At 40.7% G+C, this 25,226-nt stretch overlaps 1 protein-coding gene across 3 annotated transcripts in view; it reads left to right on the plus strand.

Moving 5' to 3' along the window:
- CDC73 (cell division cycle 73) overlaps nt 1–12,090 on the plus strand; it is a 151,513-nt gene extending 139,423 nt beyond the window's left edge. For 2 of the 3 annotated variants that reach the window (XM_088154158.1, XM_025168768.2), the window contains exons 17-18: nt 2,993–3,134; nt 4,562–12,090. In XM_088154158.1, the coding sequence (XP_088010284.1) occupies nt 2,993–3,134; nt 4,562–4,598 (179 nt within the window). In that variant the 3' untranslated portion in view covers nt 4,599–12,090. The remainder of the gene's footprint in view (nt 1–2,992; nt 3,135–4,561) is intronic. The other variant, XM_007420987.4, reaches the window with a different exon arrangement.
- Nucleotides 12,091–25,226: the final 13,136 nt, after the last annotated feature.

A 25,226-nucleotide genomic window follows, 5' to 3' on the forward strand; every position in this document is an offset into this window, starting at 1 on the left:
CAAAGCAATGGAGACTTAAAACAAAATTGCTTTATTGAAATACCCTAAAGGAGTTACCACTGGTCTGCCAGCCAATGAGAAGAAGAGCCCCAACAGCAGATTGCCAAAGATTTGTGTAGTAGATAGAAAAGATGCATAAAGAACCCCCAACTCTATATCAGCAATAAGGCAGTCATGCAAATCCAGCCTTGGGGCTGATGCCTCAATTTTGCTGTCAACCCTGATCTACATTTTTTAATCAAAGAGTAGATACTGTTTTTAATGTATTTTTGATAAAATAGGCCTTTTTCGTATTTCTCGTCAAAATGCAAGTCTCTGCCTTGTTTTCTGCCTTATTCCTCAGGGTCATTTTAAACTGAATTACAATATCAAAGGGCATCCTGAATCCCAACAACTTTCTTAGTTCTATACAATTTTCTACTTTAAAAAAATTATATAGAATTATTGTATACAAAAAAAATGTGTATAGAACATTAAAACATGATTTAAACATAAAAATTAAATTCTTAACTGTGAAAATCTACTTTTAAAGAATTTTAACTTTTAAACTCCACAAGGATTACAGTGAGATGCAATAAGTCTAAATGTATTGCACATTTAAAATGAAATCTGGATTAGATTTCATCTGCAGTATCTCACATTATTATTTATGCTAGTCAAAATTCTATGCTAGGTCAAAAGTCTGCCGCTTTTGACTTCTAATCCATTTGTCTGTGGACGGTGCACTGTTTGCTCCTGTAAAGAATAATGTCTTTTATCCTATCAGTTCACAGATGTTTGTGATAAAGTTAGCATTTGGAATGGAAACTTTTATATTTTGGCATTTTAACCAACATGAATGTTTTATTTGAATGCCATTTTAAAAGTTTACTTACAATCACATGTTAATGCAACTCTATTGAACTTGAAGGTCGCTTTTTGTAGATTGATCCTTATTCAGTTTTTTTTCTCTAAACTCAAAATGTCGGTTTAACATGCATAGATTTCTTTGTTAAGTGCATAAATTCTCCATTTAGATATAGTTAATGTACTTCCTTTTTAAAGAAAAATTGATGTACAGTAATAGAATATGAGATTAGGCTTTAAAAAATGCTAAGGATGTTCTTAATATATAAAGTTGATGTACTTAATTTACAAAGTTTTGAATGGAAAGAAAATCCACTTTTCCTATATCTGTTATCAGACTTTTCTTGTTCTATCTATATATTATAGAAATACTTGCTAAAATATTTTGCCATGGTGATTTGAATATTCAGTTCACAGGTAACTTACTGTCGTGAGTCCGCCGTTTAACAGATTCTCCCATGTGGGCAGGATCCATCTCACAAATGTGGATTGGAACCAGAATTTGGATTCTAGCAGTAGGAGCTCTCCAAGCATAGAATACGCCCATTGCTGGAAAGAGGAAGCTGACAATCTTTAGCTATTTCTTCCTCCTCCTTTGGACTATAGCTTAGCCATAGTATTCAAATATTATTCATGTGTTTCTTAATTGACATTGCTATTTTCTGTACCAGCAGTGCTCCTTCATTGGCTGTATAGGAATGTGAAAAATAGCCACATAAATCAGGAGTCCCCTATATACTGTTGGTGTATATTAGTGTTGTTGTTGTTGTTGTTTCTCTTAGATTTATATTCTGCCATTCCTCCAGACCATCAAGGTCGCATTCATAGCAGTGTCTCCCCAAATTTTCATCACAACAATCCTGTGAAGCAAGTTGGGCTGAGAGTGAGTGACTAGACTGAGAGTAACTAGTAAATTCCCATGGCTGAGGGTGGTCTTGAGCCTTGCTCCCCTTGCTTAGTTGAGTAGCTTAACCACTACAAGAAACAAATGAGTCGATCATGTAATTGATCATTAATGAAGATCACGAAATTGCATGATACTTCTTGGGATAATTCCCATAGGATGTATTTAATAACAAAACACTTTGATTTTAAAATAAATCTGGATTAAAAGAAGGATCATGTTTGGAAGCAGCAGAGGCACACAGCATCCAAATCTGATTCATCAGTTAATGCAACTATTTAGAATTTGACTGACTAAAATGATGTCCCCAGTTGGGCAGAGGATTTTATGTAGCTTTTACTTCAGGTAAATATTTCAACTGTCTGTAACAAACGCCATAATAAAAGACAGCCTTTCAAAAACAAAGGAATACTGCTTTATGAAAAGATAAAATAAATATAAGCCACAATTAAAGAATGATCCCATAAGAAGCAACCAGAGTATTCTCAAAACCCAGATTTAGGAATTGGAGATGGACTACTTCACTGAGAGATAGAAGACTTGTAGGGGATTGCTTTATTTTTAATCTGTTACTGACAAGCTTTATCTTCTCAGAAATTAGTGGCTTGCCCAGTAAGCTTAAGGTATGTTTGAGTTTGAACCTAGATATCTCCAGTCTTATTCTTCTATGGCACCCATTACACCATGCTGGCCTTTGGAACAATGGGGAGTATATGGGACTACAAACAGATTCATAGTGGGACTCTGGTCAGGATTTCATATGTGTGAAGAACTAGTTCTCGGTGGACTAATGAACTGTCTAGATTCCAGTGGAATGGAAGTTAAAATGCTTCCACCCTCACAGGCATTGAGATAGCCAGAAATTCACTACTGTTACATAAATGGAGCTTCCATTCAAATTTCGTTGCATTCTCAGTAATATCATTACAGACTCCCTTAGCAATAGCTTAGGCAGTATGATATTTTTGAACCAAATGTTATTTATTTATTTAAACATCACATTTATATAGCCACCCATCTCACACAAGGCAATTCTGGGCGGCATACAACAATTAAAATAACAAGCGAATAAAAACAAGCATTATAAAAAGATAAAAAGTTGTTATTAGAATAAAAACATTATCACACATTTTTAAAAAATCTTTCCCCTAGGTTCTGTTTTCTCTGTCATAATTCTCCAAAATGTATTGGATTTGGGAAATTATTGATTCATTATTCTGCCTTCTTTCTCATTTTATATAGTTAAAGCCTTTCATCTTAAATATGATGAAGTTCGTCTAGATCCAAATGTCCAGAAATGGGATGTAACAGTTTTAGAACTCAGTTATCATAAACGGCACTTGGACAGACCAGTGTTCCTGCGTTTCTGGGAAACATTGGACAGGTAACTACTCATTTGAAAGGGAAAATACAACTGTATACTTATCTAAAGATTAGGAGTCATCAACTGATCTTGAAAGCAAAAACTTCCATTTAAAAATACAGATTTTTTTTCAAACATATAGACCAGACTCTTTCATTTTACAAGAAGAATCTTTATAAACTTTATAGATCTTTATAAAGAGCTGTGTTTTATTGCCGCCCAGATTCGTTATGGAGTCAGGTGGCTTTATACATTTGACAAATAAAAATGGCACATTGAATTTTGAAATCCCATATAAATGTTAATCTTTTTGAATGTTTTGTGGCTTCTAATGCTACTCCCACTCTAAAAATGTATTATATGCTTCTTTCCCTTAGTTCTTGTTTTTGTGATAATTGCAATACCTACTATGTTTTCATCCACTATTTATATGTGTATACATTTAATAAATAGACTAGTACGACATAAGGACTGCTATAGAATGCTGCTTGCTGTATCAGGTTACTCTCACTTGCTCACTTATTAAGTCTATAATTTTATAAAATAGCTCTGAAAAAAAATGTCTCCTCCACATCATATAGCAGATCCCAAATATAAGGGTAACCTATGCAAAAATCTACTAGTTTTTTCTCTAAAGTACAAAAATTCCTGGTAAAAATCAATACATTTAGTAGTAAATATAGCAGTATACATTACCTAAAATTCACCGGTCTTGGAAAACATAATACTAGTTCCCAGTCCTTTTCCAAAAATAATTTTAACTTGCAAAGCCCCAATCTACCTATTCCTCTTCTTGAATGAATTTGTTTAGCCATTAAGTTTGGTCTCAGAGTGGTGATTGTAAATGGAATTTTCTATTATAGAATACTGTTCTTGGATGTTCCTTCCTAGAGAGCCATCTGCAATTTCATTTAAGTGACAAATGGAAACATTGTTTTTTGTGCTAGGTAATTGCAGCTGATCTCTGGTTTAGTAGCCACTCTGAGATTTTTGGTTGAAGAACTGCAAAAATATTATTAAATAAATAAATAGCCCTGTTAAACTACTACTGCAGTTCATTTTATCTGCCCTCTTTATCATTGTTTTCAGACTGCCAATAAAAATAGTGGAGGTTATGCAATTAAATAGCAATTGACAACACATTTGTTGGGAAATAAAAGTCTTCTATTGCAGAAAGTTCAGCAGATACAACATTTCTAAACAATATGCTAAGAAGCAAAAGAAACAAGTAGAATGGATGATACCAAAATTTAATTATAACTCCTCTTCACAAATGCATACAATTTCTTTTTATTTTTTTATGTATGTATGTATGTATCATTTAAATTTAATTCTCGTGTTTTGGATTGTATATGTCACTTTTACCTTTTGAGAATTCATGCCTTAATTTCCAAATGTATGTAGATATCAACTCTGGTAATGTGGGTTTTCTCTCCTTTACATTGCAGGTATATGGTCAAGCATAAATCCCACTTGAGATTCTGAATTCTTGACTGCCAATTCATTCTGAAAACTATTGTGATCCAGAGAGGAAAAATTTCCCTGTCAGCATTTGTCAAGAACATTATTACAGATAAAGAAGGAGTCATAATTCAATCTTTTATAAGACGTTGTTGGATCACCATGTTGCAATGAAAGGCCAACAGTTCTTCTCTATAACAAGCAGGGGGGTTTGCTTAAAACTATTTTTTAATAACATAAGCCTTTTAGCCTGCAATTCAAATTGTATATTTTGATAGCAGCCATTTCTTTCCCATTTTGTTAAATTAGCAAACTTTTTACAATTACTTTTTTGTTCTTCAATAGAATATAGGTTGATTTTCATGGAAGGTTACAAACTTATGTGTGTATGTATATATAGAAATAGAGATAGGTGTTCTAAACCACTTCGCTTCTAAGCATAGTTCTTGGTTCTTTGTTTTATTGTTTCATTTGTGAAAAACATTTTGTTTTGATTGGTATTATCTTCTAGTCTAAAGAACTCTAGGAACTGAGCTAAGTGAAGGTTGCTTTAGCTTAATCAAATTGTCAACCTGTATATGTATTGTATATTCTTTCCGTCTTTGAAAAAAGGGAGAAAAAAAATCAAAATGTTTCTTTTGTTATGATAGTTTACCAAAACTGTAAAAAGAGTCATTATGAATACATTTGAATTACAACATTTTCCATGCAAATTATTTCTTTTAAAATTGTGTCTTCATATGACCCCATATTGAAGTGTATATGAAATACTGTATACACAAGTATATTATATTTGGGGCACCTGGGATTTTTAAAATTAAAGATTAGCAAAATCTTTTTTTCTAATCCCAGAAGAACAACATAGTTTTTACCATTGGTATTGCTACATTATTTTGACTGTATGGAAATGAGACTTGGCTCCATGGAAGGAGCTCATTTTACTATACACCCAATCATTAACATGCTTTTCCAGATTTAGCACTGGTATAAAAAGGAGATGCAGCAGGAACTTTCTTTGTCAGGTTATTTTGTGAATCTGGATATAAGGCAGGATCCTGCTCAATGTAACATCTCAATTGCTGGGAAAACTTAGATTCTCACCAGTTCCAGTAATAACTGCTCAGCATTTCCATTTAAAAAATATCAGTAACCAAAGAACATGTTTACTTGATTGAGAAGGAGCACAAGAGAGCAAGGAAATGTTATTTCTGTGTGTTTGTATTTTATAATATAGTTGCTGAATGCTGCATACCAGTGCACAGACAGAATTAACATAATTGTTTACTTTGATTTGGATTTTTGGGAGGGGATGAAGAAATTGCAAAGTTTGGGGTTGGGGGGCTGAATCCAGAACCATGTTTTTATGCTGAGCATCTGACAAAAGTAAAATATCTATATATTCTTCTTTAGTTTTCCTTTAGATCATTCTATTAACTGGTTTATCATGTAACATTTCCTAATGGAATGTGAACTTTTTAAATTTTCTCCCTGTAATGATTTTTAGGATACTCTAAATTCTTTTAATATTTATTTCTGGTACACTGAGACTGTGATTTCAATTTTATTGTAGTTACAGCAAGAATAAAATTTTCAGCTTTTCAGGAAGGTTTTTCTGTGATAAGAATCCACAGTAGTAGTATTTTTTAAAGAAGATCACTACAGATATAGATAGACGGACACAATCAGGAATACAACATGTCTTTAAAATAAAAAAGGGCTTCAGAAATCAAATTTAATGTTGAGTCTTCCAGCACTTTCATTTAGCACTATGGAGAACTAAAATTGCTCTTACCTTTAAATGTTTTAAATAAAAACAGTTGTTTGTACATAGTAGATTTTGTACAAATGGGGAAAAAACTATAATGTGATGGTTTTAACATTTTATAGAACTGTAATTTCGAAAACTGTCACTCCTCTGGATAGAAATTCAAAAGACCATAGTTTATTGATGTTATTTTTCAGAGTCCTATTGGAGCTTAGCATGTGAAGTAGCGTGTTACTTCATTGGAAAGGTAGATCCATCTAAGAATCACTTTTACTTCTATAGCTTGTAATCAGAATGAATAGGGTAGGCTCTACACACGCGAGTCATATAAACTGTTTTTTAAAAAAGAAGTGGCAGCTATAGGCCTGAAAACTGTTCAAGACTATTCAAGTGCAAAGCCCTGTTTCACATAATGCATAGTGTAATAAGCACATAGAAATCAGTATTAGAGGATGAGATGATAGCATAGCTTATTTAATTATTGTAGCTAAAGAGAACTATTATGCTTCAAGCTTGGTATGACTCTAAACACTAGAAACATTGGCCTTTATGTGAGTTTCTTAGAAACATCTGGCTGCCCCCAGTCAGAAACTGAACACTGCAGTGGCTGAACCCTTAATTTGATCCAGCAGGGTCATAAATACACTCCCATAGCAAACAAATTTCTGCACACGCAGAGTGCAGTGCTTTTTCTCCTAACATAAACCATGCAGTTGAGTTTGTTAATAGGCCCTCATTTAAGAGTTGCATTACTTTTTCCTATCATTTCAGTTAGTATAGGATAAATAGCTAATTCAGATCAAGGTACTGTATTATTCATTCCTCCTTTAGTTTCTATCTCTTTTTGAGAATGAGTGATAGTCTTTGCCACTCCCTGAAACAAATCTTGGGTCGAGCATGCATGCGTGCGTGTGTGTGTGTGTGTGTGTGTATGCCATGGCCCATGTGACCACATGAAATAAAGCTGTGTGGTTCCAGTCATTACCACTCCATTGATACAGTAAGCCAGTTATTCAGCTGTTCAAGTTTAATCATAGGCTAAATGTGTTAATGCAATTCTACATTTGTTGGGAATTGTACTGCATCATTAAAAACCACCAAAAGAAAGTTGGGTAGGAGGGGTTCCTCACACAAACTTCAGATACCTGTACAATAATACTTCTGCAGGTCCATGTATGCTTCTAAGGTGAGAAGGTAGCAGAAGAGGTAGCATTGTGTCAAGGGATTGAAGTGGCTCCATTTTCCGACCAAAAGTGATCAGATTAAAGCAAGTTTAGAAGTTTTAGAGAAAATGCATCCTTTAGATCATAAGGGAAGGCAGCAACTTGTCTAAATTTTATAATTCCCCAAAAGTAATCTGGACAAGGGTTTGAATGAGAGATGTACAAAATGTTCTATGTATGCATGAGCTGTGTCCTATGACAAAACCAAAACATTGCTGGTTTAATCCATGTTTCTTGCTATTCTGTTTGCCCTGGGGGGTGAATGGAGGAGAAGAGCAGGGAAAATACTAAGGACATTGAAAGTAGCTGAAGCAAGGGGACCATGAGGTTGATGCATGGCTCCCTGTGTGGCACTCCCCATCAGCCCCCTAATATTCCCAATATTTCCTTCAACTGCTGCTTATGTTCCAACATGGCATATCCTATTGACTCAACTCAGGATTTTCCAGCCCCTTTCTTCCTCCCCTTCTTCCCTCCCTTTCAGCTGCTCCGGCCGATCAACCTATTACCCCCTAATCTCCCCCATGCCCACCTTCCTCACTACATAGGAGTGGGGGCAGAGGTGGGCCATGTCTCCGAATGCCATTTCCATTCATTTTAGGCAACAAGAACATGCTTGGCCCAGGATCAGGACAGATTTTTTGTTCCATGTGAGTTTGTGCTCATTGTTAGGAACTGTAGCCCAACACGTGATCTGAAGAAGGGCAGAGTAAGAAGGCTGTGTCCATCTTCAGCTCTTTCCAATCTTAAATCCATGCTTAGTATTACAGTAGAATTTTACGCATCTGAGTTTGTTACATTTGTTACGTGCTATATCTGGTAGGATGCAGTTCATTCTCAAGAAGAGCTCTGTATGTGTCAACATTCTGTAAAAATTCAACAAGGTAAGGAAAACACACACAGATTGGTTTCTGGAATTCTTTTTAACCCTGGCCCAGCAGTAGCCATAGGCAGTATTTGTCTTTTTTCTGTGTAATATGGGGGGGGGGGGTTGCTTTCCCCTTGTGATGCATCTGAATGTATTTGTCTGTGAACACTGGGAAGCACAGGGCAAGCTGCAGTTCTCTACTGGGAATCACATGACCAGAACACGGGTGGGTGGGCTTAGAATGGAGCAGTCAGCAGCATTCCAAGTCCCTGCCCATGTTTTTCTCCAAGGTCCCAAGCCACACTCAGTTCATTTTTTAATTTGATCTTTGCTTTGCTAACTTCTCCCATCATACCAGTTTTGTTCCCATTCTATTCTATTTTTTGAAAGTTACCTAGCTGACAGAATACACAAATTTCTTTACATAATTTCTTCCCAACATTCCTCTGGATTGGAACAAGAAGAAGAAGAAGAAAAGACCCCAGAGTGGTCAGATGAGCAGAGCTTTTGCTCAGCCCAAGAAACTAAGTTGAGAAAATGTCTCAGGCAAGCCCCTCTCTAGTTCAAATGAAAAGCAGGCTGGGGGGACCACATTCAGACTTGCAGGTTTCTGTTACTATATCTGTTAAAAGTAGTCCTGACCTATACCACACTGGTTTCTTAGGTCTGCCTTGTAGCATTGACACCATCCATCAGCAAAATAAACACATCCAGGGAGATGATGTCTACCAAGCTTCAGCCAGCAAAGCCAATGCGAATTGTAGTTTAGCAATGATTGGAGGGCCAAAGCTTTGCCATACAGGTAATCCTCACCAACCATTCATTCAGTGACTGTTCAAAGTTGCAATGGCACTGAACAATTGGTGCTTATAACCGGTCCTCAAAGTTCCAGACATTGCATCACCCCCTGTAATCGTGATTGCGATTTAGGTGCTTGATGACCAGCTGGCACGATGGTTGCAGTCATGTGATCGCCATTTGTGACCTTCCCTGCCAGCTTCCCACAAGCAAAATCAATGGGGAAGCCAGTAGGGAAGGATGCAAGTCGCTTCTGTAAGTCCCCCCACCTCCTTATGCTTGCACAGCACCCTGCTTCCTCTGGCCTCCCTTCACCTGTGTATGGACTGTGCCAGACCTCCTCTCCCCCACCCTCCTATGCTCCTTACTTGGGACTCCCACTGCTTCCCACTAAACGCGTGCATGTTGGAGGTATGATGGCAACTGGAACTGCTAGGATTGTCATTGCTAAGCAATGTGGTCACGTGATATTGTGCTTTACGACCGCATCACTTAGCAACAGCAATCCCAGTCCCAATTGCCATCCTAACCCAAGGACTATCTGTATATGAATCAACAGATATTTCTTTTGCACATTTTGGCAAGACTACTGTAACATACCTTAGGCTCTAATTGGGCTTCTGTTGGAAGACCTGGAGGACCAGGTTAGAAACATCATCATGGAGAAAATCTAAGAGTTGATGCTGACTTGATGGCACGTAATCAGTTCGGCTATAGAACAATCAAAGCACTCTAGTCTCCAAAGACCATTTATCCACATTTTTAAAGAAAAGTTTGAATCTAGATACCTGTTTTTATTTGTTTTTATTCTGTAATTCTTGTAGGGATGTAGAATGTATATAATATATACGTATTGAAATCACTGCAAGTCCACAAGGAATTAAAATGAATGTGTGATCAAGAACGATGCCATTGTCAGTTCACATGAATGGTAATTTTGTCTTTGATATTTGTTTTCAGTTCAATCAATGCCTAAAACACACCACTTGTTCTCTGTGGCAACTAAGAAACAAATTTTATGGCACAGCTTCTCAGGTTCCTACCCAGTGAAATATGCCTCCACTTGCTAGTACTCGCTAACTCTCTCTATACACAAAACAGAACCTGGCCAAAATTAATGGTTTAGATGATGATTTTAAAATTTAATGTTGTGGGGCTGTGCTCATTTTAATTCAGAAGCTATAACTAATGCCAAGCACTTTATTAAGGCAATGTGTTCATGAAAAATTAAATGCCCCCGCTTGGAGGAATTGTTGGCCTAGCAGGTTAAAGGTCACCCAGCATGCCAGCAGCAATTGTCAATGGTACAATTTACCATGTAAATCAGATTTGGTAGATGTCAAATTCTGGCTATTCTAATGCCCTTATAATGAACACTGCAGATTTCATTAAAAATTGCAGTCATCAGTGATGATTAGATTTTTTTTTTTCCCCGTGGCTATTCGCTTTGCTACAAAGACCTTATCAACATCTTAATGTTACTCAGGAAATAGCAAGAATCTGGAAACAGAACTGAATCTTCTGGATGTATTTTGTAATGTTGGTTTTGCTCCTATGATGAGTGACAGAAATTGTAAAGAAATGGAATATGTATAGAACAACCCATATTGGAAAAAAGCAAGTGTTCACCAAGCAGTATTTTCATGATAGTTTAGATTCATCAAAATAATGCTTACAAATTAGTTCAAATAATTGGAAGATATTTTAATCCTTAAATGGAAGAGTAATTAATCGTATTTCCAGGGAGGATATGTTATTGCAAGATTTCATTTTTATTGCTAATTTTTTGTATCCCCTAAAAGCCTTGCCTAGCTATTCCAGTAACCAGAAGACACTTCTTTCCTTGTGTTACAGTTAAGATATTCAGTGCATATATATTCTAGCTTTCTTGCATCATGAAGCTTAAAACCATGTCTGCACGATTTCTAGACTGGCTCCTATGAAGTCACTGAGAGTACTATAATAAGCAATGCATTAAACAATGTAATAAAAGCAGTACATAAAATAAAAGCTGAAAAGATAAAAGTCAATCAAAAGGATTTTTTTTAAAAAAAAGGAAACAAAGCAATAATACACACAGTACACAATGCAGCCCTTATAATTCCATGTATTTAGAACGTCAGACATCACAACCCAGTGTCAGAAAGTCATTGTTCTGAGTAACTTGCATTTCATTTAGTCCTCATTATTTCTTCCATTTATTTTTAGTGCAGCTTGATATGAAATAACATCAGCTGGATGCTGTGAATGTATTAAAAACATAAATCAACTCACAGAATATTGCTATTTTGGAGACATATGTTAGTCCCATTTAATAAGAGTTAAGAACCTAAACCTCTTCTAACCTCTATCATTGAAATCAGTGGGACTTAAATGAGCTTCATATGCCCAGGATTGTAGTTGCCAGAATGGCTGAGGACTCAACCTGCTTGAGTTACTCCCAGCTTTGATGTTCTGCTGGAATGTTAACATCTTGAGATTGACTTATTCTGAAACTCTGAAGGCTGTTTTAAAACCTGCAGTAACAGATATCAAGGACCTAAGATGGAATGGCCAAAAAAGAATAAGGGTAGGGTGTGGAGAAACATGAAATAAAGTGGTTCGGGAATCATCAAAGAAGCCATGAATATTTGCAGTAGCTTGAGGCAACTGTGTTTTCTTGTAGCTTGTTTTGGGATCTAAAGTTTATGGAATCTGTAAGCATGTATTCCCATTATCTGAACTCACAAGAGAGGGTACTTTCAGCCTCCTGATGTTTGTTTTCCTATGTGAATTTAAAGCAACTCCTTGTTTTTTTGCATCAATTCTAGCATTGTTAAATCTTTCCTCACAGCTGTGTATCTCCAGATGCAGTTTCATAATGAATAAAATTATTGGGATCAACAACAAAATGTTATAGTAATGGAGCAGTGCAGTATGAGATTCAAAACACCTTGCTGAAATACTTGAATTTTCATCATTCTACGGCCACTGAAGACAGTCTTTGTGAAGAATTTTCTCTCCATTAAGTGTCTTTTTTGAGGGGGGAATGAGGTATCCAGAAGTATTTCTGACAACTTCTGGGGGTTTCCATGGCTGTTAATAGCAAAGAGTGCATGGATGGTCCTGTTTTAGCTCCATTATAGCAATCACAACATAAACACTAGAAATGAATGGAAGATTCTTCCCGGCAGCAAATACTGTTTGTGAAGCACAGTTTATCCACTTGAGAGAACACTGACAGAGCAAAATGACAACAGGCTTTTAGATATTTAAAGATGAATGCAGTGCCTAAGTCAAGGTGAAAATGTAGGTGAACTGCAGTCATTTAATCCTACACTTCAGCATCCTATTTGAACCCAACTAAACTTGTATACTTCTGTCATGCCACACCAAAGTGCCTCCAAAGAGTCAGCTGACTAATTAAAGTGCCAGTTGGTAGCCCTGAGTTGAATGGAGGCATTAGTGTGCTATGGAAACCATTAAGAAGGAGTCAAATGACCTAGTTAACCAACCCACAGAGGGTAAATTTAACTTAAAAACCAGTTGAGTGTGTAATTCCACTTACAAAAAAGCTTTACATTCAGTCAATTGTCCTGTTTTGCATATCTAATTTTTCAGAAAAAGGGCTGAAAAGAAAGGCTAGCCAAAAAAATGCAAACCTCTGCATTCCAGAACTCACTGAAGTCTTGACAGCACACCACCATACACTGATTTCAACAGTCTAGCCACACCCGCTGCCACCTGTCATCCAATGGAAAAATGTTTGTGATGTAATGAAGCCTTGCCAATATTCTCTCTTTGTGCAAGGAATCATGAGATACCAAGCATTCCCTGAAGAATGTGGATGAGAACAAAGGACAGCTTTGGATCCAATTAGTTTGATTGCGTGCTGCCAGAACCACTGTAAGCAGATTTGATTGGATTAGTAGCGCTCTGGGTTAAGTCTTTGCAGGAAGAAGTCTGTTGAGCTGCAAGTTGATCATACACTGAACACTAATATACTTCAATCCCATTAAGCCTCATTTAGAACATGCCAATTGGGTGATGTGACTTGGTCTTTATGACTAATCCAAGAGGTGAAAATGTGTCTAAAAATTTATGGGCTGTATTGCGACTGAAGCAAATCTAAAATTCTAAAGTGTGTGAAGTACTGGTGGCTGTATTTTATCAATGAGCAAGGGACTTGGTGACCAAGAACTACACTTAACTTTGAAGGGAGGCTCCTGTAGGGAGGTTCAGAGTAGAGGGGAGTGATATTTTTGTAAGACACAATGAAAGTATATTAATGTGGAATTTTAAGAACAGATGCTTTTACTTTCATGTGATTTCTGTTACTCTAAAACAAGTGGTTTTTCACATAGATGATCAACCTGAATTATTGGGATCTGGGATAAAATAAAAGTCCTACTGTTGCTTTACATGTCCTAACAGCTACAATAATTTGACTCCATCTATCTATCTATCTATCTATCTATCTATCTATCTATCTATCTATCTATCTATCTATCTATTCACAAATGTATCCTGAGTGAATCATGTTTGCAAGGAGACCTCACTTAAGGGAGTCATCTTAGATGGGATCATGTGCATGGCAAGTGCATAAACATCACCTTAGACAATTGGATAGTAGTTTAGAATGGAATCTAGAAGTACATGTTACATGATCAGGTGTTCCTGTGATGAATTAACATGTTTATAGCAGTGTTACTTTGAAAGAACTGGAGGCTATAAATAACCAAAATAGCAGCACCCACCCCAATGACACAAACTTCAGGCTTCTTTCTGCTCACAATTCTCTGTTTTGGGCGGGGGAGAGGGGAGTGTAAAAGCTGTTTTTGAAATTCTGAGATAGTGTTTGACCAGAATGCATTTAGACCGTGGGTTTCAAGCACAATTTTATGGGAAATGTCTATTTAGCCAAATTTTGTGTACATCTGACACTCAATTTATAAGGGTAAAGGCACTCTGGTTTTGTGTGTGTGTGTCTATGTGTTTATTTGTTTTCCTAGCAGCAATCCTGAACCACCACCAGTGATACAACCTTAAAAAGTCCTTTTGAAATTGAGGAATCTGAAAGATTCTTTGATGTGAGTTTGAAAGAAGCTGCTTTTCCAAGGATGTCAATGATATTTCTAGTAGAAACAACTCACATAAACCCAAACAAATGTTGGTTACAACTGATAAGAAAAATAATACATTTTAATGGTCTGCCTAAAAAAATGACTTGGATATTTTGTTGCTTTGTCTGAATTCCCATAACACTGATTTTATGTGTGTTGCATGTTGTCCTCCTGATAGTTTTCAACATTTTCAGCAATGAAAACAAAGAGGATATCGGTACCAAACTCTTCTCAATGCAAGTATTTGTTTACTTTTTAATGCAAAACAGAATTGTAATTGCTTTAATAGTGTTCTCCACAGGGCATGTGCATCTTCTGTAAACTGGGGGGAAGGTCATTATTTATTTCTTAAATTTATAAGATGCCCAACTTCACCATGACTCTTTTATAGAAAACCTGATTTGTTCAAAAGAGAGTTAACTCCAAAATGGGGACCTTGCCCCTATAATGATGCAGTGAGGTGGCTACAGTGCATAGTCTTTTGGTGAGGAGGACCCTTTGCTCCTGCTATCTATCTGAAAGTCTATCCTGGGTTGAAATAAGGAGGGTTTTAATGAGGGAGATTGGGGCATGAAGCCAGTCATTAGCACCTCAACATCAGATTGAGCAAGCACATAAATCACCTCTTTTCCCCACTATCTAGAGATGTATTCTAGTTCTGTGTAAAAGAAAAATTATTTCTAATCAGAGATCTATACAGACAAATTAGCATCTGCAGTATATACACAAAACTCTATCTGCTTTTGTCTTCCTATTATTATTATCATCATTGTCATCTTCCTTTACACCTATTAGAGCATTTAAATTCTCCATTCTTCCTGATAGGTATTGATTTTGTCAGTTGTAAATCCTGCCAACCACAATAAAATGATTTCCCACTTTGTTTTTAATGCATTTTATCAGACACCTTCTGGAGCAGGGCAATCCATCTAATTTTATCACTTTTTCAAGTGCAAGATTATGTAGATATCTCCATTGATGGGCAGTGATTGATGTTGGGGCTGAAAACAGGCAAACTAAAAATGTCTTGCTTTGTATTTCTTTATTCCTTCCAACAAATACCTACATTTGGTGAGACTTTAAACTTCTGGTTATTTTTATCACTATGTTAAAAATTGTTGCATTGTTATCTCATTCTCCCCAAAGATGGAAGAAAGTTCCTTTTTGATTGCAATGCCTCTAGCAGCTCATAGAATGATTCTGTATTGAATGCGAGATTCTCATAGGGGTTAAATGTCAGCAGTGGAAGATCTTAAAATACAATTTCTGCAATAAATCAGATAAAAATTCCCCAGACTTCCATAATGGTTGCATATTGTATCATCCAATGGTTATCTATGTCTATTTTGAATAAGTATGAGTAAATTTTTGATATAATTATTTTTTTACATTATTATTATTAATTTCAGTTGTGCAAAATAAGTACTCATTAATTTCTCAAAATGGGACAGTGGATTAAGCTCAATCACATTCTTGGTTTGCAAAAATGAGTTTATTTGAGACCCAAGTAGCTACCTCACTTTACTCCTCTTCGGTGAGGCATTTGCTCTGTTTTGGCAGGACATAAGTAGCCATCATTCTCATTGCTGCTGCCACACATGTGCTCAGCACATGCTTTCTGGCAATTGAGTAAAAAAGATTAATTTGCAGGGTTGGAAAAGACTCATTGTTGCCCTTATAGCCTAAAGATTAGCAAATGTTTGGTTAGAAGGTTGGGACATATAGGCATTTTATATATATAGAGAGAGAGACATTTTAGATATTTGTAGACATTTTGGATATTTGGACATTTAGATGTTTTAAACACTTGCCTTTACCTGCTTGTGTAACATGAAGTAAAAGCCGGCCCAGCAATATGCCAATATTCCCTTTCCTGTATGTATGGTTGACCTCACAGTAATTGACCTTATTTAAATTATCAAAAGTGTTCAGATGACCCTTCACAAAGAGAGATAAGCGGTCCTGACCTTGTTTCTTAGGGATGTAGATCAGGACAGCACCCGGTGAACAAGCAGAGTGATAAAGGATACTTTACATATGGCTGTAAACAATCAAGGTGATAGAAATTAGTTTACATACAAGAAGGGAGAATCTTAATCAGGACCAGAGAAAGGGGTCCTGGGTAAAGGGAGGAGTATGGATGAAGGTAACTGGCTTTGATTGGATCAGAGGGTCATGACATCTTAATGTAGGTCTGAATGTAACAAAAGGTATATAATATGCTGTATGGCGGGGGTCCAGCGTGGCCGCCCACCTAACTGCTTGCTGTCATTGCTTCTGCACTTGGGTGAAGAATAAATCTCCTAACTTCATGCAATTCGTCAGTGTCTTTACTCCCGGCTCAGAAACGGACTTGGTAAGATAACTTTTTCTTCCAACAGTTTCATAAGATTCTGAGAGAATTTCAGCAGTGCTCCCATGAGGAGGGTGGCTTATTCTTTTCTAAAGGTCTGCCATGGTGGGCTCCAAAACAACAAATTGGTGAGAATGATCTTTTGTCTTTTTGGGTGGAGAAAAGGGGTGGTAAGTGAGCATGTTTACTTTACTTTAATTTATTTGATTTAGGTACCCCCCCGAGTCCAGAATGACTGGGACTGATTTTTACTCTGTGGGACTCAGAAGAATTGTTGTAAAGAAAGATGACGTTAGAGGCTAGTGCTTTCCTTTGTAAAATTTATTTATTATTAAATTTATATGCTGCCCAGAGTCACCCTTGGGAGAGATGGGTGGCATATAAATTTAATAATAAATAAATAAATAATAAAAACATGCCAACAGGTCATGTACTTATTTGTAAATTAAAGGAATCTAAGGAAAAAAAGAAAAGTGAGGTGGGTTAGGGAGGTGTGCAAGACTATACTGGTACCAACAGGTACCAGGTGGCTTACCTCTAGATCAGGCAATAATGAGCTCAGTGTTCTATCATTGTGTACAGCAGGGTTCCCCAAAGTGGTCACTATTGATGAGACCCAAGGGTTGATGAGACTATTATCACTGTTAGTAGTAGTACTTAAAGTAGTATTTATTAAATTATTTTCATATAATAAATGTTTGGGGTCAATGAACAATCTGAAACTTCATGAAGGGGTCAATGGGCTGAAGAGTTTGGGGATTCCTGGAATATAGAAAGTAAGGAAGATGACCCTGATGGAGTCATGCAAGCTCCATTCCCAAGGCAACAAGGGTCAGTCAGAATTCACAGCTCTGGAAAACCTCAACCCATGCTGTCTTAGCAAAAGATCATTCCATTTCGTCCCACAAGGCAACACCTGTGCAAAAAGCATCCATGTTCATTGAACACACTTAAAGCAGGAAAGAAAAACCTAATAGATGCATTTGTGCTACATGTTAAATGTGTGTGTGTGTGAGAGAGAGAGAGAGAGAGAGAGGGAGAGAGAGAGAAAGAAAGAGAGAGGGAGACTTATCCTGTTGGGTTAGTATTGTGAGAAGGCAGGGAGAAGTGAGGGCTTCAAACGAACCATGTTTGCTAGGGGAGAGCGCTGTGCACCATGGGGCAGCCTTGGGGGGGGCGGCAGGAGGGAGGATGGGCAGAAGGCACACTCGCACCAGAGTGAAGAGGGACGGCAGGAGGGAGGAAAGACTGCAGGCAAGAGGCACGTTCGCACCAGAGTGAAGAGAAACAGCAGGGGGCGGCTGTCGGGTCAAGTGGGGATTGGAATGTGTATTGTGCTGATTGAGTGGAATGTCTGCGGTTTTGTGGTTAATTAGCGGTGCTCCGGGGCGGTAAAAAAGGTGAGATTGTGAGCCAAGCCCTCGTAGGAGGGGGAGGACAGATAGGGGGTATAAAAACCTGTCAGACCTTGCTTCGGGGTTCCTCCATTGCTGCGGGAGGGACCCACCTTTGCAAACGTGCCCAATAAAAACTTCTGTCTACTGGACAACCGAACCCGTGTCTGTCGTTTTCTGACAAAATTGGCGAGCCAGCCAGGAGTCCTTGACGTGGACCGGACTGTGGGGAACCGGTGAGTAATCGGCCGTAATACCCCGTTGAGTATTACGTTGAGGCCAAAATATCCACTAGTGGACCCCGAATTCCCCTACCATTGGGATACTCTTGGAATCCCCAGTAATTACTGGGTGACCCAACTAAAAAACTACATTGTGGAACATAAAATGTTAACACAGGAACCCTATGTGGAAGTCTGGTTCCATGTTCATTGGGAGGGGCCTCGACCCAAGTTAGCCAAAATTTTTGTCCAAAAAGAACAGGAGGATGAGGAGGACCTCTGGCTGACTGGACCCCAATGGGAGCTGCCACCTCCTCCTCCTCCTCTTCCTACCGCTCCCCCTCCGGCGCCCCCACCCTATCCCGGGCTGTGGAAAGAGCTGGACCAGCTGAACCAAGACATTCAGAACTTGCCCTTTATTCTAAGGTCAGCCAGTGCCTTCCCCGTCCTGGAGGTCCCGAATGGAACGAACGCACAGGGGGTGGCCGTCACCAGTTACGTAATGGTTCCCATCAAACCCAGTGAGTTGAGGGAATTAAAAAAGACCCTCCCTCGTATGCAAGAGAACGCCCATACCGCCGCCGAACAATTGGAACTTTTTCTCGGCCCGGTGGAATACTCCTGGGGGAACTGAATTACATTTTAGCCCACCTCTATATGCCAGAAGAGAGGGGCCAGATTCGGCGAGCTGTGCTCGGGGCTTGGGAGCGAAGGAATGCAAATGTCCCAAATGCCCCGGCCGCGAATACTAAATTCCCTCTGGCAGACCCAAATTGGGATCCCAATAATGCTGAACATCGGGAGAACATGAGAGGAGTTTCCCCCTGTACGACTAGGGGGGTCATGGTTCCCCAACCGGGACCCACGGGGAACCCTTGGTACTCGGTGGGTCCCACCGGCGAGGAACAGCAGTTCCTCGTGGACACCGGAGCCTCTTGAACATTGCTGTGCCCACCGATCCCAGGGATTGCGAAATCCCGGGGCGCGTCGGTATCGGTGATGGGGGTAGGAGGCTCTCCGGTCAAGGCAAATGTACTGGAGGAAGTGAGACTGGAGTGGAATGGGAAGGAGGTAACTGCAGATGTGTTACTGATCCCACAGGCGAGAGTGAACCTGCTGGAAAGGGATCTAATGGGTAGTCTAGGAATAGAGTTGTGGAATGTGGAACAGGCAGAAAGGATGTGTTTGTTGCGGGAGGTGGACGTGGAGGTTGTGAACCCTGAGGTATGGGCAGGGGAGGGGGGAGCGGGTCGGTTTCGCATAGCCCCAATTAGCATCCCCTTGAAACCAGGGGTGACGGGTTTGCGGCAAGCCCAATACCCGCTGTCCCGGGATGGGAGGCGTGGGCTGAAGCAACAACTGAGATGGACAGTGCTGCCCCAGGGGTACACCGAGAGCCCCCTCTTGTTTGGACAGGCATTGGAAGAGAAACTCCAGGGGTTCCGGGCCCCTGGGGGTTCTCGGGTGCTGCAGTATGTGGATGATTTGTTGGTGTCTGGAGAGAAGGAAGTAAAGGTGAGAGAAGACTCAGTGGCTTTATTGAACTGGTTGGCTGAGGAAGGATTGAAGGTGTCAAAAGGGAAGGTCCAATTTGTGGAAAGGGAGGTCAAGTATTTAGGACATGTACTCCGGAAGGGCGAGAAGTTGATTGATCCTTCTCGGATACAGGGGATAATGCAGTTGAAGCCCCCTCATACTAAAACAGATGTGCGGCGGTTTCTGGGTCTAGTAGGATATTGCCGGCTATGGATAGATGAGTACATGAGCAAGGCTCAGTTTCTGTATGAGAAGTTGAAAGGATCATCTGACAGGGTAGAATGGACAGACGGGGACACAGAGAAGTGGGGAGAATTACGAAGGAGCCTGGTGACGGCCCCGGCTCTGGCTCTACCGAACTTGGCCCCCCCTTTCACCTATACGTTACAGCCCATGGGGAACTGCCATTGGAGTGCTGACTCAGAGACGGGCTGGGAAATATCAACCAGTGGCCTTCCTGAGCAAAGCCCTAGAACCAGTGGTGAGGGGATGGCCGACTTGTGTGCAGGCAGTGGCTGCCGCTGTTGTGTTAGTGACAGAAGGGAAAAAACTCACTTTTGGGAGCCCCATGATTCACCCCGTCAGATCTTAAGTGTGCTTAGTCAGCAGGCGGCTGCTTGGATGACAGAAGGGAGGATGTTGAAATATGAGACAGTTCTCCGGATAAGTCCTGATGTGGTGGTAGGAACAGACAGGAATTTGAACCCAGCGGAGTTTCTTGTGGGGGAGCAGAAAGAATGGGAGCCAGCGGAGCACGAGTGCTCCACCCTGTTGCAGCTGCAAACAAAGACCTGGGAGGACCTGCAGGAGGTCCCGCTGGAGGAGGGTGAGGTCTGGTTTGTGGATGGGTCTAGCCGAGTAGAGCAGGGACAAAGGAAGTCAGGATATGCGATAGTGACGGCGGAGGGAGAGACAATAGAGAAGGGGGCACTACCAGCGGACTGGTCGGCTCAGCTGTGTGAAGTGCACGCTTTGAAACGGGCACTAGAGTTGGGAAAGGGAGTGTCCCTCACCGTCTACACAGACTCGCGATACGCCTGGGGAGTAGTGCACACTTTCGGGAAAATTTGGCTGGAACGGGGTTTACTCACAGCTGCTGGAAAGGGAAGGTTGCAGGGAGGAAGCAGGTCATTGGGTTACAATTGAGGGGACCCCAGTAGTGAGCCGTGCTGACATGAGGGGGATGGTGGAGAAACTGCACGAAGGGTCTCACTGGGGGGTGCAGGCTTTGGTAGACACTGTAAAGCCGTGGTACTGGAGCCTGGGGGTTCGATGGGAACTCCACACCCCTTGGCATCCTGACTCCAGTGGGAAAGTGGAAAGGGCCAACGGGGTGTTGAAGCAACATCTCACCAAACTGGGATTGGAAACAGGGCTATCTTGGACAAAGACACTTCCGGTTGCCCTGCTTCGAATGCGGACAGCCCCTCACAAGGATGTGGGGGTCTCCCCGTTCGAGTTGATGATGGGAAGACCTTTCCTGGCTCCAATGGGAAAGCCTATCCCCGAGCTAAAGGATGCCTTCCTAAGAAAGTATCTCTTGGTACTGTCACAATCTCTCTTGTCTCTAAGAAAACAGGGACTCCTCGCTCAACGGCCCCCTTGCTGAAAGACCAACACCCCCACAAGCCAGAGGATTGGGTCCTGATAAAGACGTGGAAGGATGAGAAGCTGAAACCGTCTTGGGAGGGACCATACCAAGTTCTCCTGACAACTGAATCAGCGGTTCGGACCCGACAGGGGGGTTGGACCCACTACCATCGGGTTAAGCGAGCTCCCGACCCCCGACCGTGGACTGCCCAACCAGGAGACGAACTCAAAGTAAAACTTAAAAGGAACTGAACTAAGGCAGGGGAGGAGATGACCAACATAAAGGCGTAGAATTGGCACAGACAGCTTTGATCACTGGGGATGATCCCCGTGGGGGGAATGTTCTATCATTTTGGGTCTTCTCCCATACCAAGACCCTGGACTAATCAAAGGCAAATGGCTCTAAATCTCTTGGGGATAACCAATGCAACTCAATGTGTATATTTCAACAATACCCAGAACCGTACCCCCCATTGCCCTCAAAAGGTCCTGCTTTCACTTGTGGAGGGGTCTATAATATCCCTTACGCCTCAACCCCTCTATACCTACCTAAAGGTTTCTTTTTGTTATGTGGACATGAAGCTTACACCTATGTTCCAGCCTATAGTTCAGGGGGCCCTTGTGCCATAGGGCGCCTGACCTCTCTATATGCCCTGCCTCCAATGCAAGCGCACCCATCAAAAGAAAAAAGAAAAAGGGAGCTGCCATCTGATTGTGAGAGTGATGTGACACTCTTGTCCGAAACAGAAGCCATGACTCTGGCCCTCTCCTTAGTAGGGGTTCCTGCACTAAGCGGAAGAGCTTACCTGGACCTAAGGAAGGTGGCCTGCCTCCTGGCTAAAAGTGTCAACCTTACATCCTCTCTCATTGCAGCCCTCACTGAAGAAGTCACTGAGATCAGGAGGGCGGTCATTCAAAATCGGATAGCTATAGACTATCTCCTATTAAGGGCAGGACAAGGCTGTGAATCTTTTCAAGGTCTTTGTTGCTTTAACCTAACCAACAATGAGAATTATATTGAAGCAAAACTAGCCAAGTTGAAGACCTTAGCCTCTCGCATATCCGAAGATCCAGAGGGATGGAATTGGTCGTGGCTCACTAGTTGGTTACCTAACTTTGCTTGGTTAAAACAACTTTCTGTGCTAGCTATTGGCTTCATTGCCTTACTGGTCCTAGTATGTTGCTTAATGCAATGCCTCCCTGCTTGTGGGAATTGTCCCAGTGTGTGAAGCCCCGGGTCCGGGACGAGGGAGCAATCCTGTTAGCCAGGTTTGAGGCCCAACAGAGGCGTGAAAAGAAAAAGGGGGGATTGTGAGAAGGCAGGGAGAAGTGAGGGCCTCAAACGAACCATGTTTGCTAGGGGAGAGCGCTGTACACCATGGGGCAGCCTTGGGGGGGGGTGGCAGGAGGGAGGATGGGCAGAAGGCACACTCGCTCCAGAGTGAAGAGGGACGGCAGGAGGGAGGAAAGACTGCAGGCAAGAGGCACGTTCGCACCAGAGTGAAGAGAAACGGCAGGGGGCGGCTGTCGGGTCAAGTGGGGATTGGAATGTGTATTGCGCTGATTGAGTGGAATGTCTGCGGTTTTGCAGTTAATTAGCGGCGCTCCGGGGCGGTAAAAAAGGTGAGATTGTGAGCCAAGCCCTCGTAGGAGGGGGAGGACAGATAGGGGGTATAAAAACCTGTCAGACCTTGCTTCGGGGTTCCTCCATTGCTGCGGGAGGGACCCACCTTTGCAAACGTGCCCAATAAAAACTTCTGTCTACTGGACAACCGAACCCGTGTCTGTCGTTTTCTGACAGTATGGAATTCAGTGTGGTGTGAACCAAGTAATGGGGTTAATTCACTAACCATTTAGTAATTCAGTAACCTAGAAATGGGGTTATTTCCATAATTAAGCATGTGTGAATATAACCAATGAACTAGGATAGGCATGCACATCACACATGACACACACACACACATTACTTTCAGGGAAGGTGGTGGTTTTCTTTTTTGGAGGATGGGAGGAAGAAGAATTCATTCTTGCTCGGTGTCAAACCTAATATACAGTCAGGTCCAGAAATATTGGGACATCGACACAGTTCTAACATCTTTGGCTCTATACACCACCACAATGGATTTGGGATGAAACAAACACAATGTGCGTTAACTGCAGACTGTCAGCTTTAATTTGAGGGTATGTACATCCAACTCAGGTGAACGGTGTAGGAATTACAACAGTTTGCCTATGTGCCTCCCACTTGTTAAGGGACCAAAAGTAATGGGACAGAACAATAATCATACATCAAACTTTCCCTTTTTAATACTTGGTTGCAAATCCGTTGCAGTCAATCACAGCCTGAAGTCTGGAACGCATAGACATCACCAGACGCTGGGTTTCATCCCTGGTGATGCTCTGCCAGGCCTCTACTGCAACTGTCTTCAGTTCCTGCTTGTTCTTGGGGCATTTTCCCTTCAGTTTTGTCTTCAGCAAGTGAAATGCATGCTCAATGGGATTCAGGTCAGGTGATTGACTTGGCCATTGCATAACATTCCACTTCTGTCCCTTCAAAAACTCTTTGGTTGCTTTTGCAGTATGCTTTGGGTCATTGTCCATCTGTACTGTGAAGCGTCATCCAATGAGTTCTGTAGCATTTGGCTGAATGTGAGCAGATAATATTGCCCGAAACACTGCAGAATTCATCCTGCTACTTTTGTCAGCAGTCACATCATCAATAAATACAAGAGAACCAGTTCCATTAGCAGCCATACATGCCCACGCCATGACACTACTACCACCATGCTTCACTGATGAGGTGGTATGCTTAGGATCATGAGCCGTTCCTTTCCTTCTCCATACTCTTCTCTTCCCATCACTCTGGTACAAGTTGATCTTGGTCTCATCTGCCCATAGGATGTTGTTCCAGAACTGTGAAGGCTTTTTTAGATGTCGTTTGGCAAACTCTAATCTGGCCTTCCTGTTTTTGAGGCTCACCAATGGTTTACATCTTGTGGTGAACCCTCTGTATTCACTCTGGTGAAGTCGTCTTTTGATTGTTGACTTTGACACACATACACCTACCTCCTGGAGAGTGTTCTTGATCTGGCCAACTGTTGTGAAGGGTGTTTTCTTCACCAGGGAAAGGATTCTTCGGTCATCCACCACAGTTGTTTTCCATTGTCTCCCGGGTCTTTTGGTGTTGCTGAGCTCACCAGTGCGTTCCTTCTTTTTGAGAATGTTCCAAACAGTTGTTTTGGCCACGCCTAATGTTCTTGCTATCTCTCTGATGGGTTTGTTTTGTTTCTTCAGCCTAATGATGGCTTGCTTCACTGATAGTGACAGCTCTTTGGATCTCATCTTGAGAGTTGACAGCAACAGATTCCACATGCAAATAGCCCACTTGAAATGAACTCTGGGCCTTTTATCTGCACATTGTAATTGGGATACTGAGGGGATATCACACACCTGGCCATGGAACAGCTGAGAAGCCAATTGTCCCATTACTTTTGGTCTCTTACCAAGTGGGAGGCACATATGCAAACTGTTGTAATTCCTACACCATTCACCTGAGTTGGATGTACATACCCTCAAATTAAAGCTGACAGTCTGCAGTTAACGCACATTGTGTTTATTTCATTCCAAATCCATTGTGGTGGTGTATAGAGCCAAAGATGTTAGAATTGTGTCAATGTCCCAATATTTCTGGTCCTGACTGTAAATATTTCATTATTTAGCTATATTCAGCTGTCTTGTCAAGCACTGAAGTCACAGAGTGTTCGGTATTTAAGCTTATCCCTGCAGTAGGGTGTTGTTTTATTTA

The sequence above is a fragment of the Python bivittatus genome, unplaced genomic scaffold (assembly GCF_059951505.1).
Source record: "Python bivittatus isolate LINGU-HERP-01145 unplaced genomic scaffold, Pbiv_v1 ctg000700_np1212, whole genome shotgun sequence".
In the NCBI taxonomy this organism is placed as follows: Eukaryota; Metazoa; Chordata; class Lepidosauria; order Squamata; family Pythonidae; genus Python; species Python bivittatus.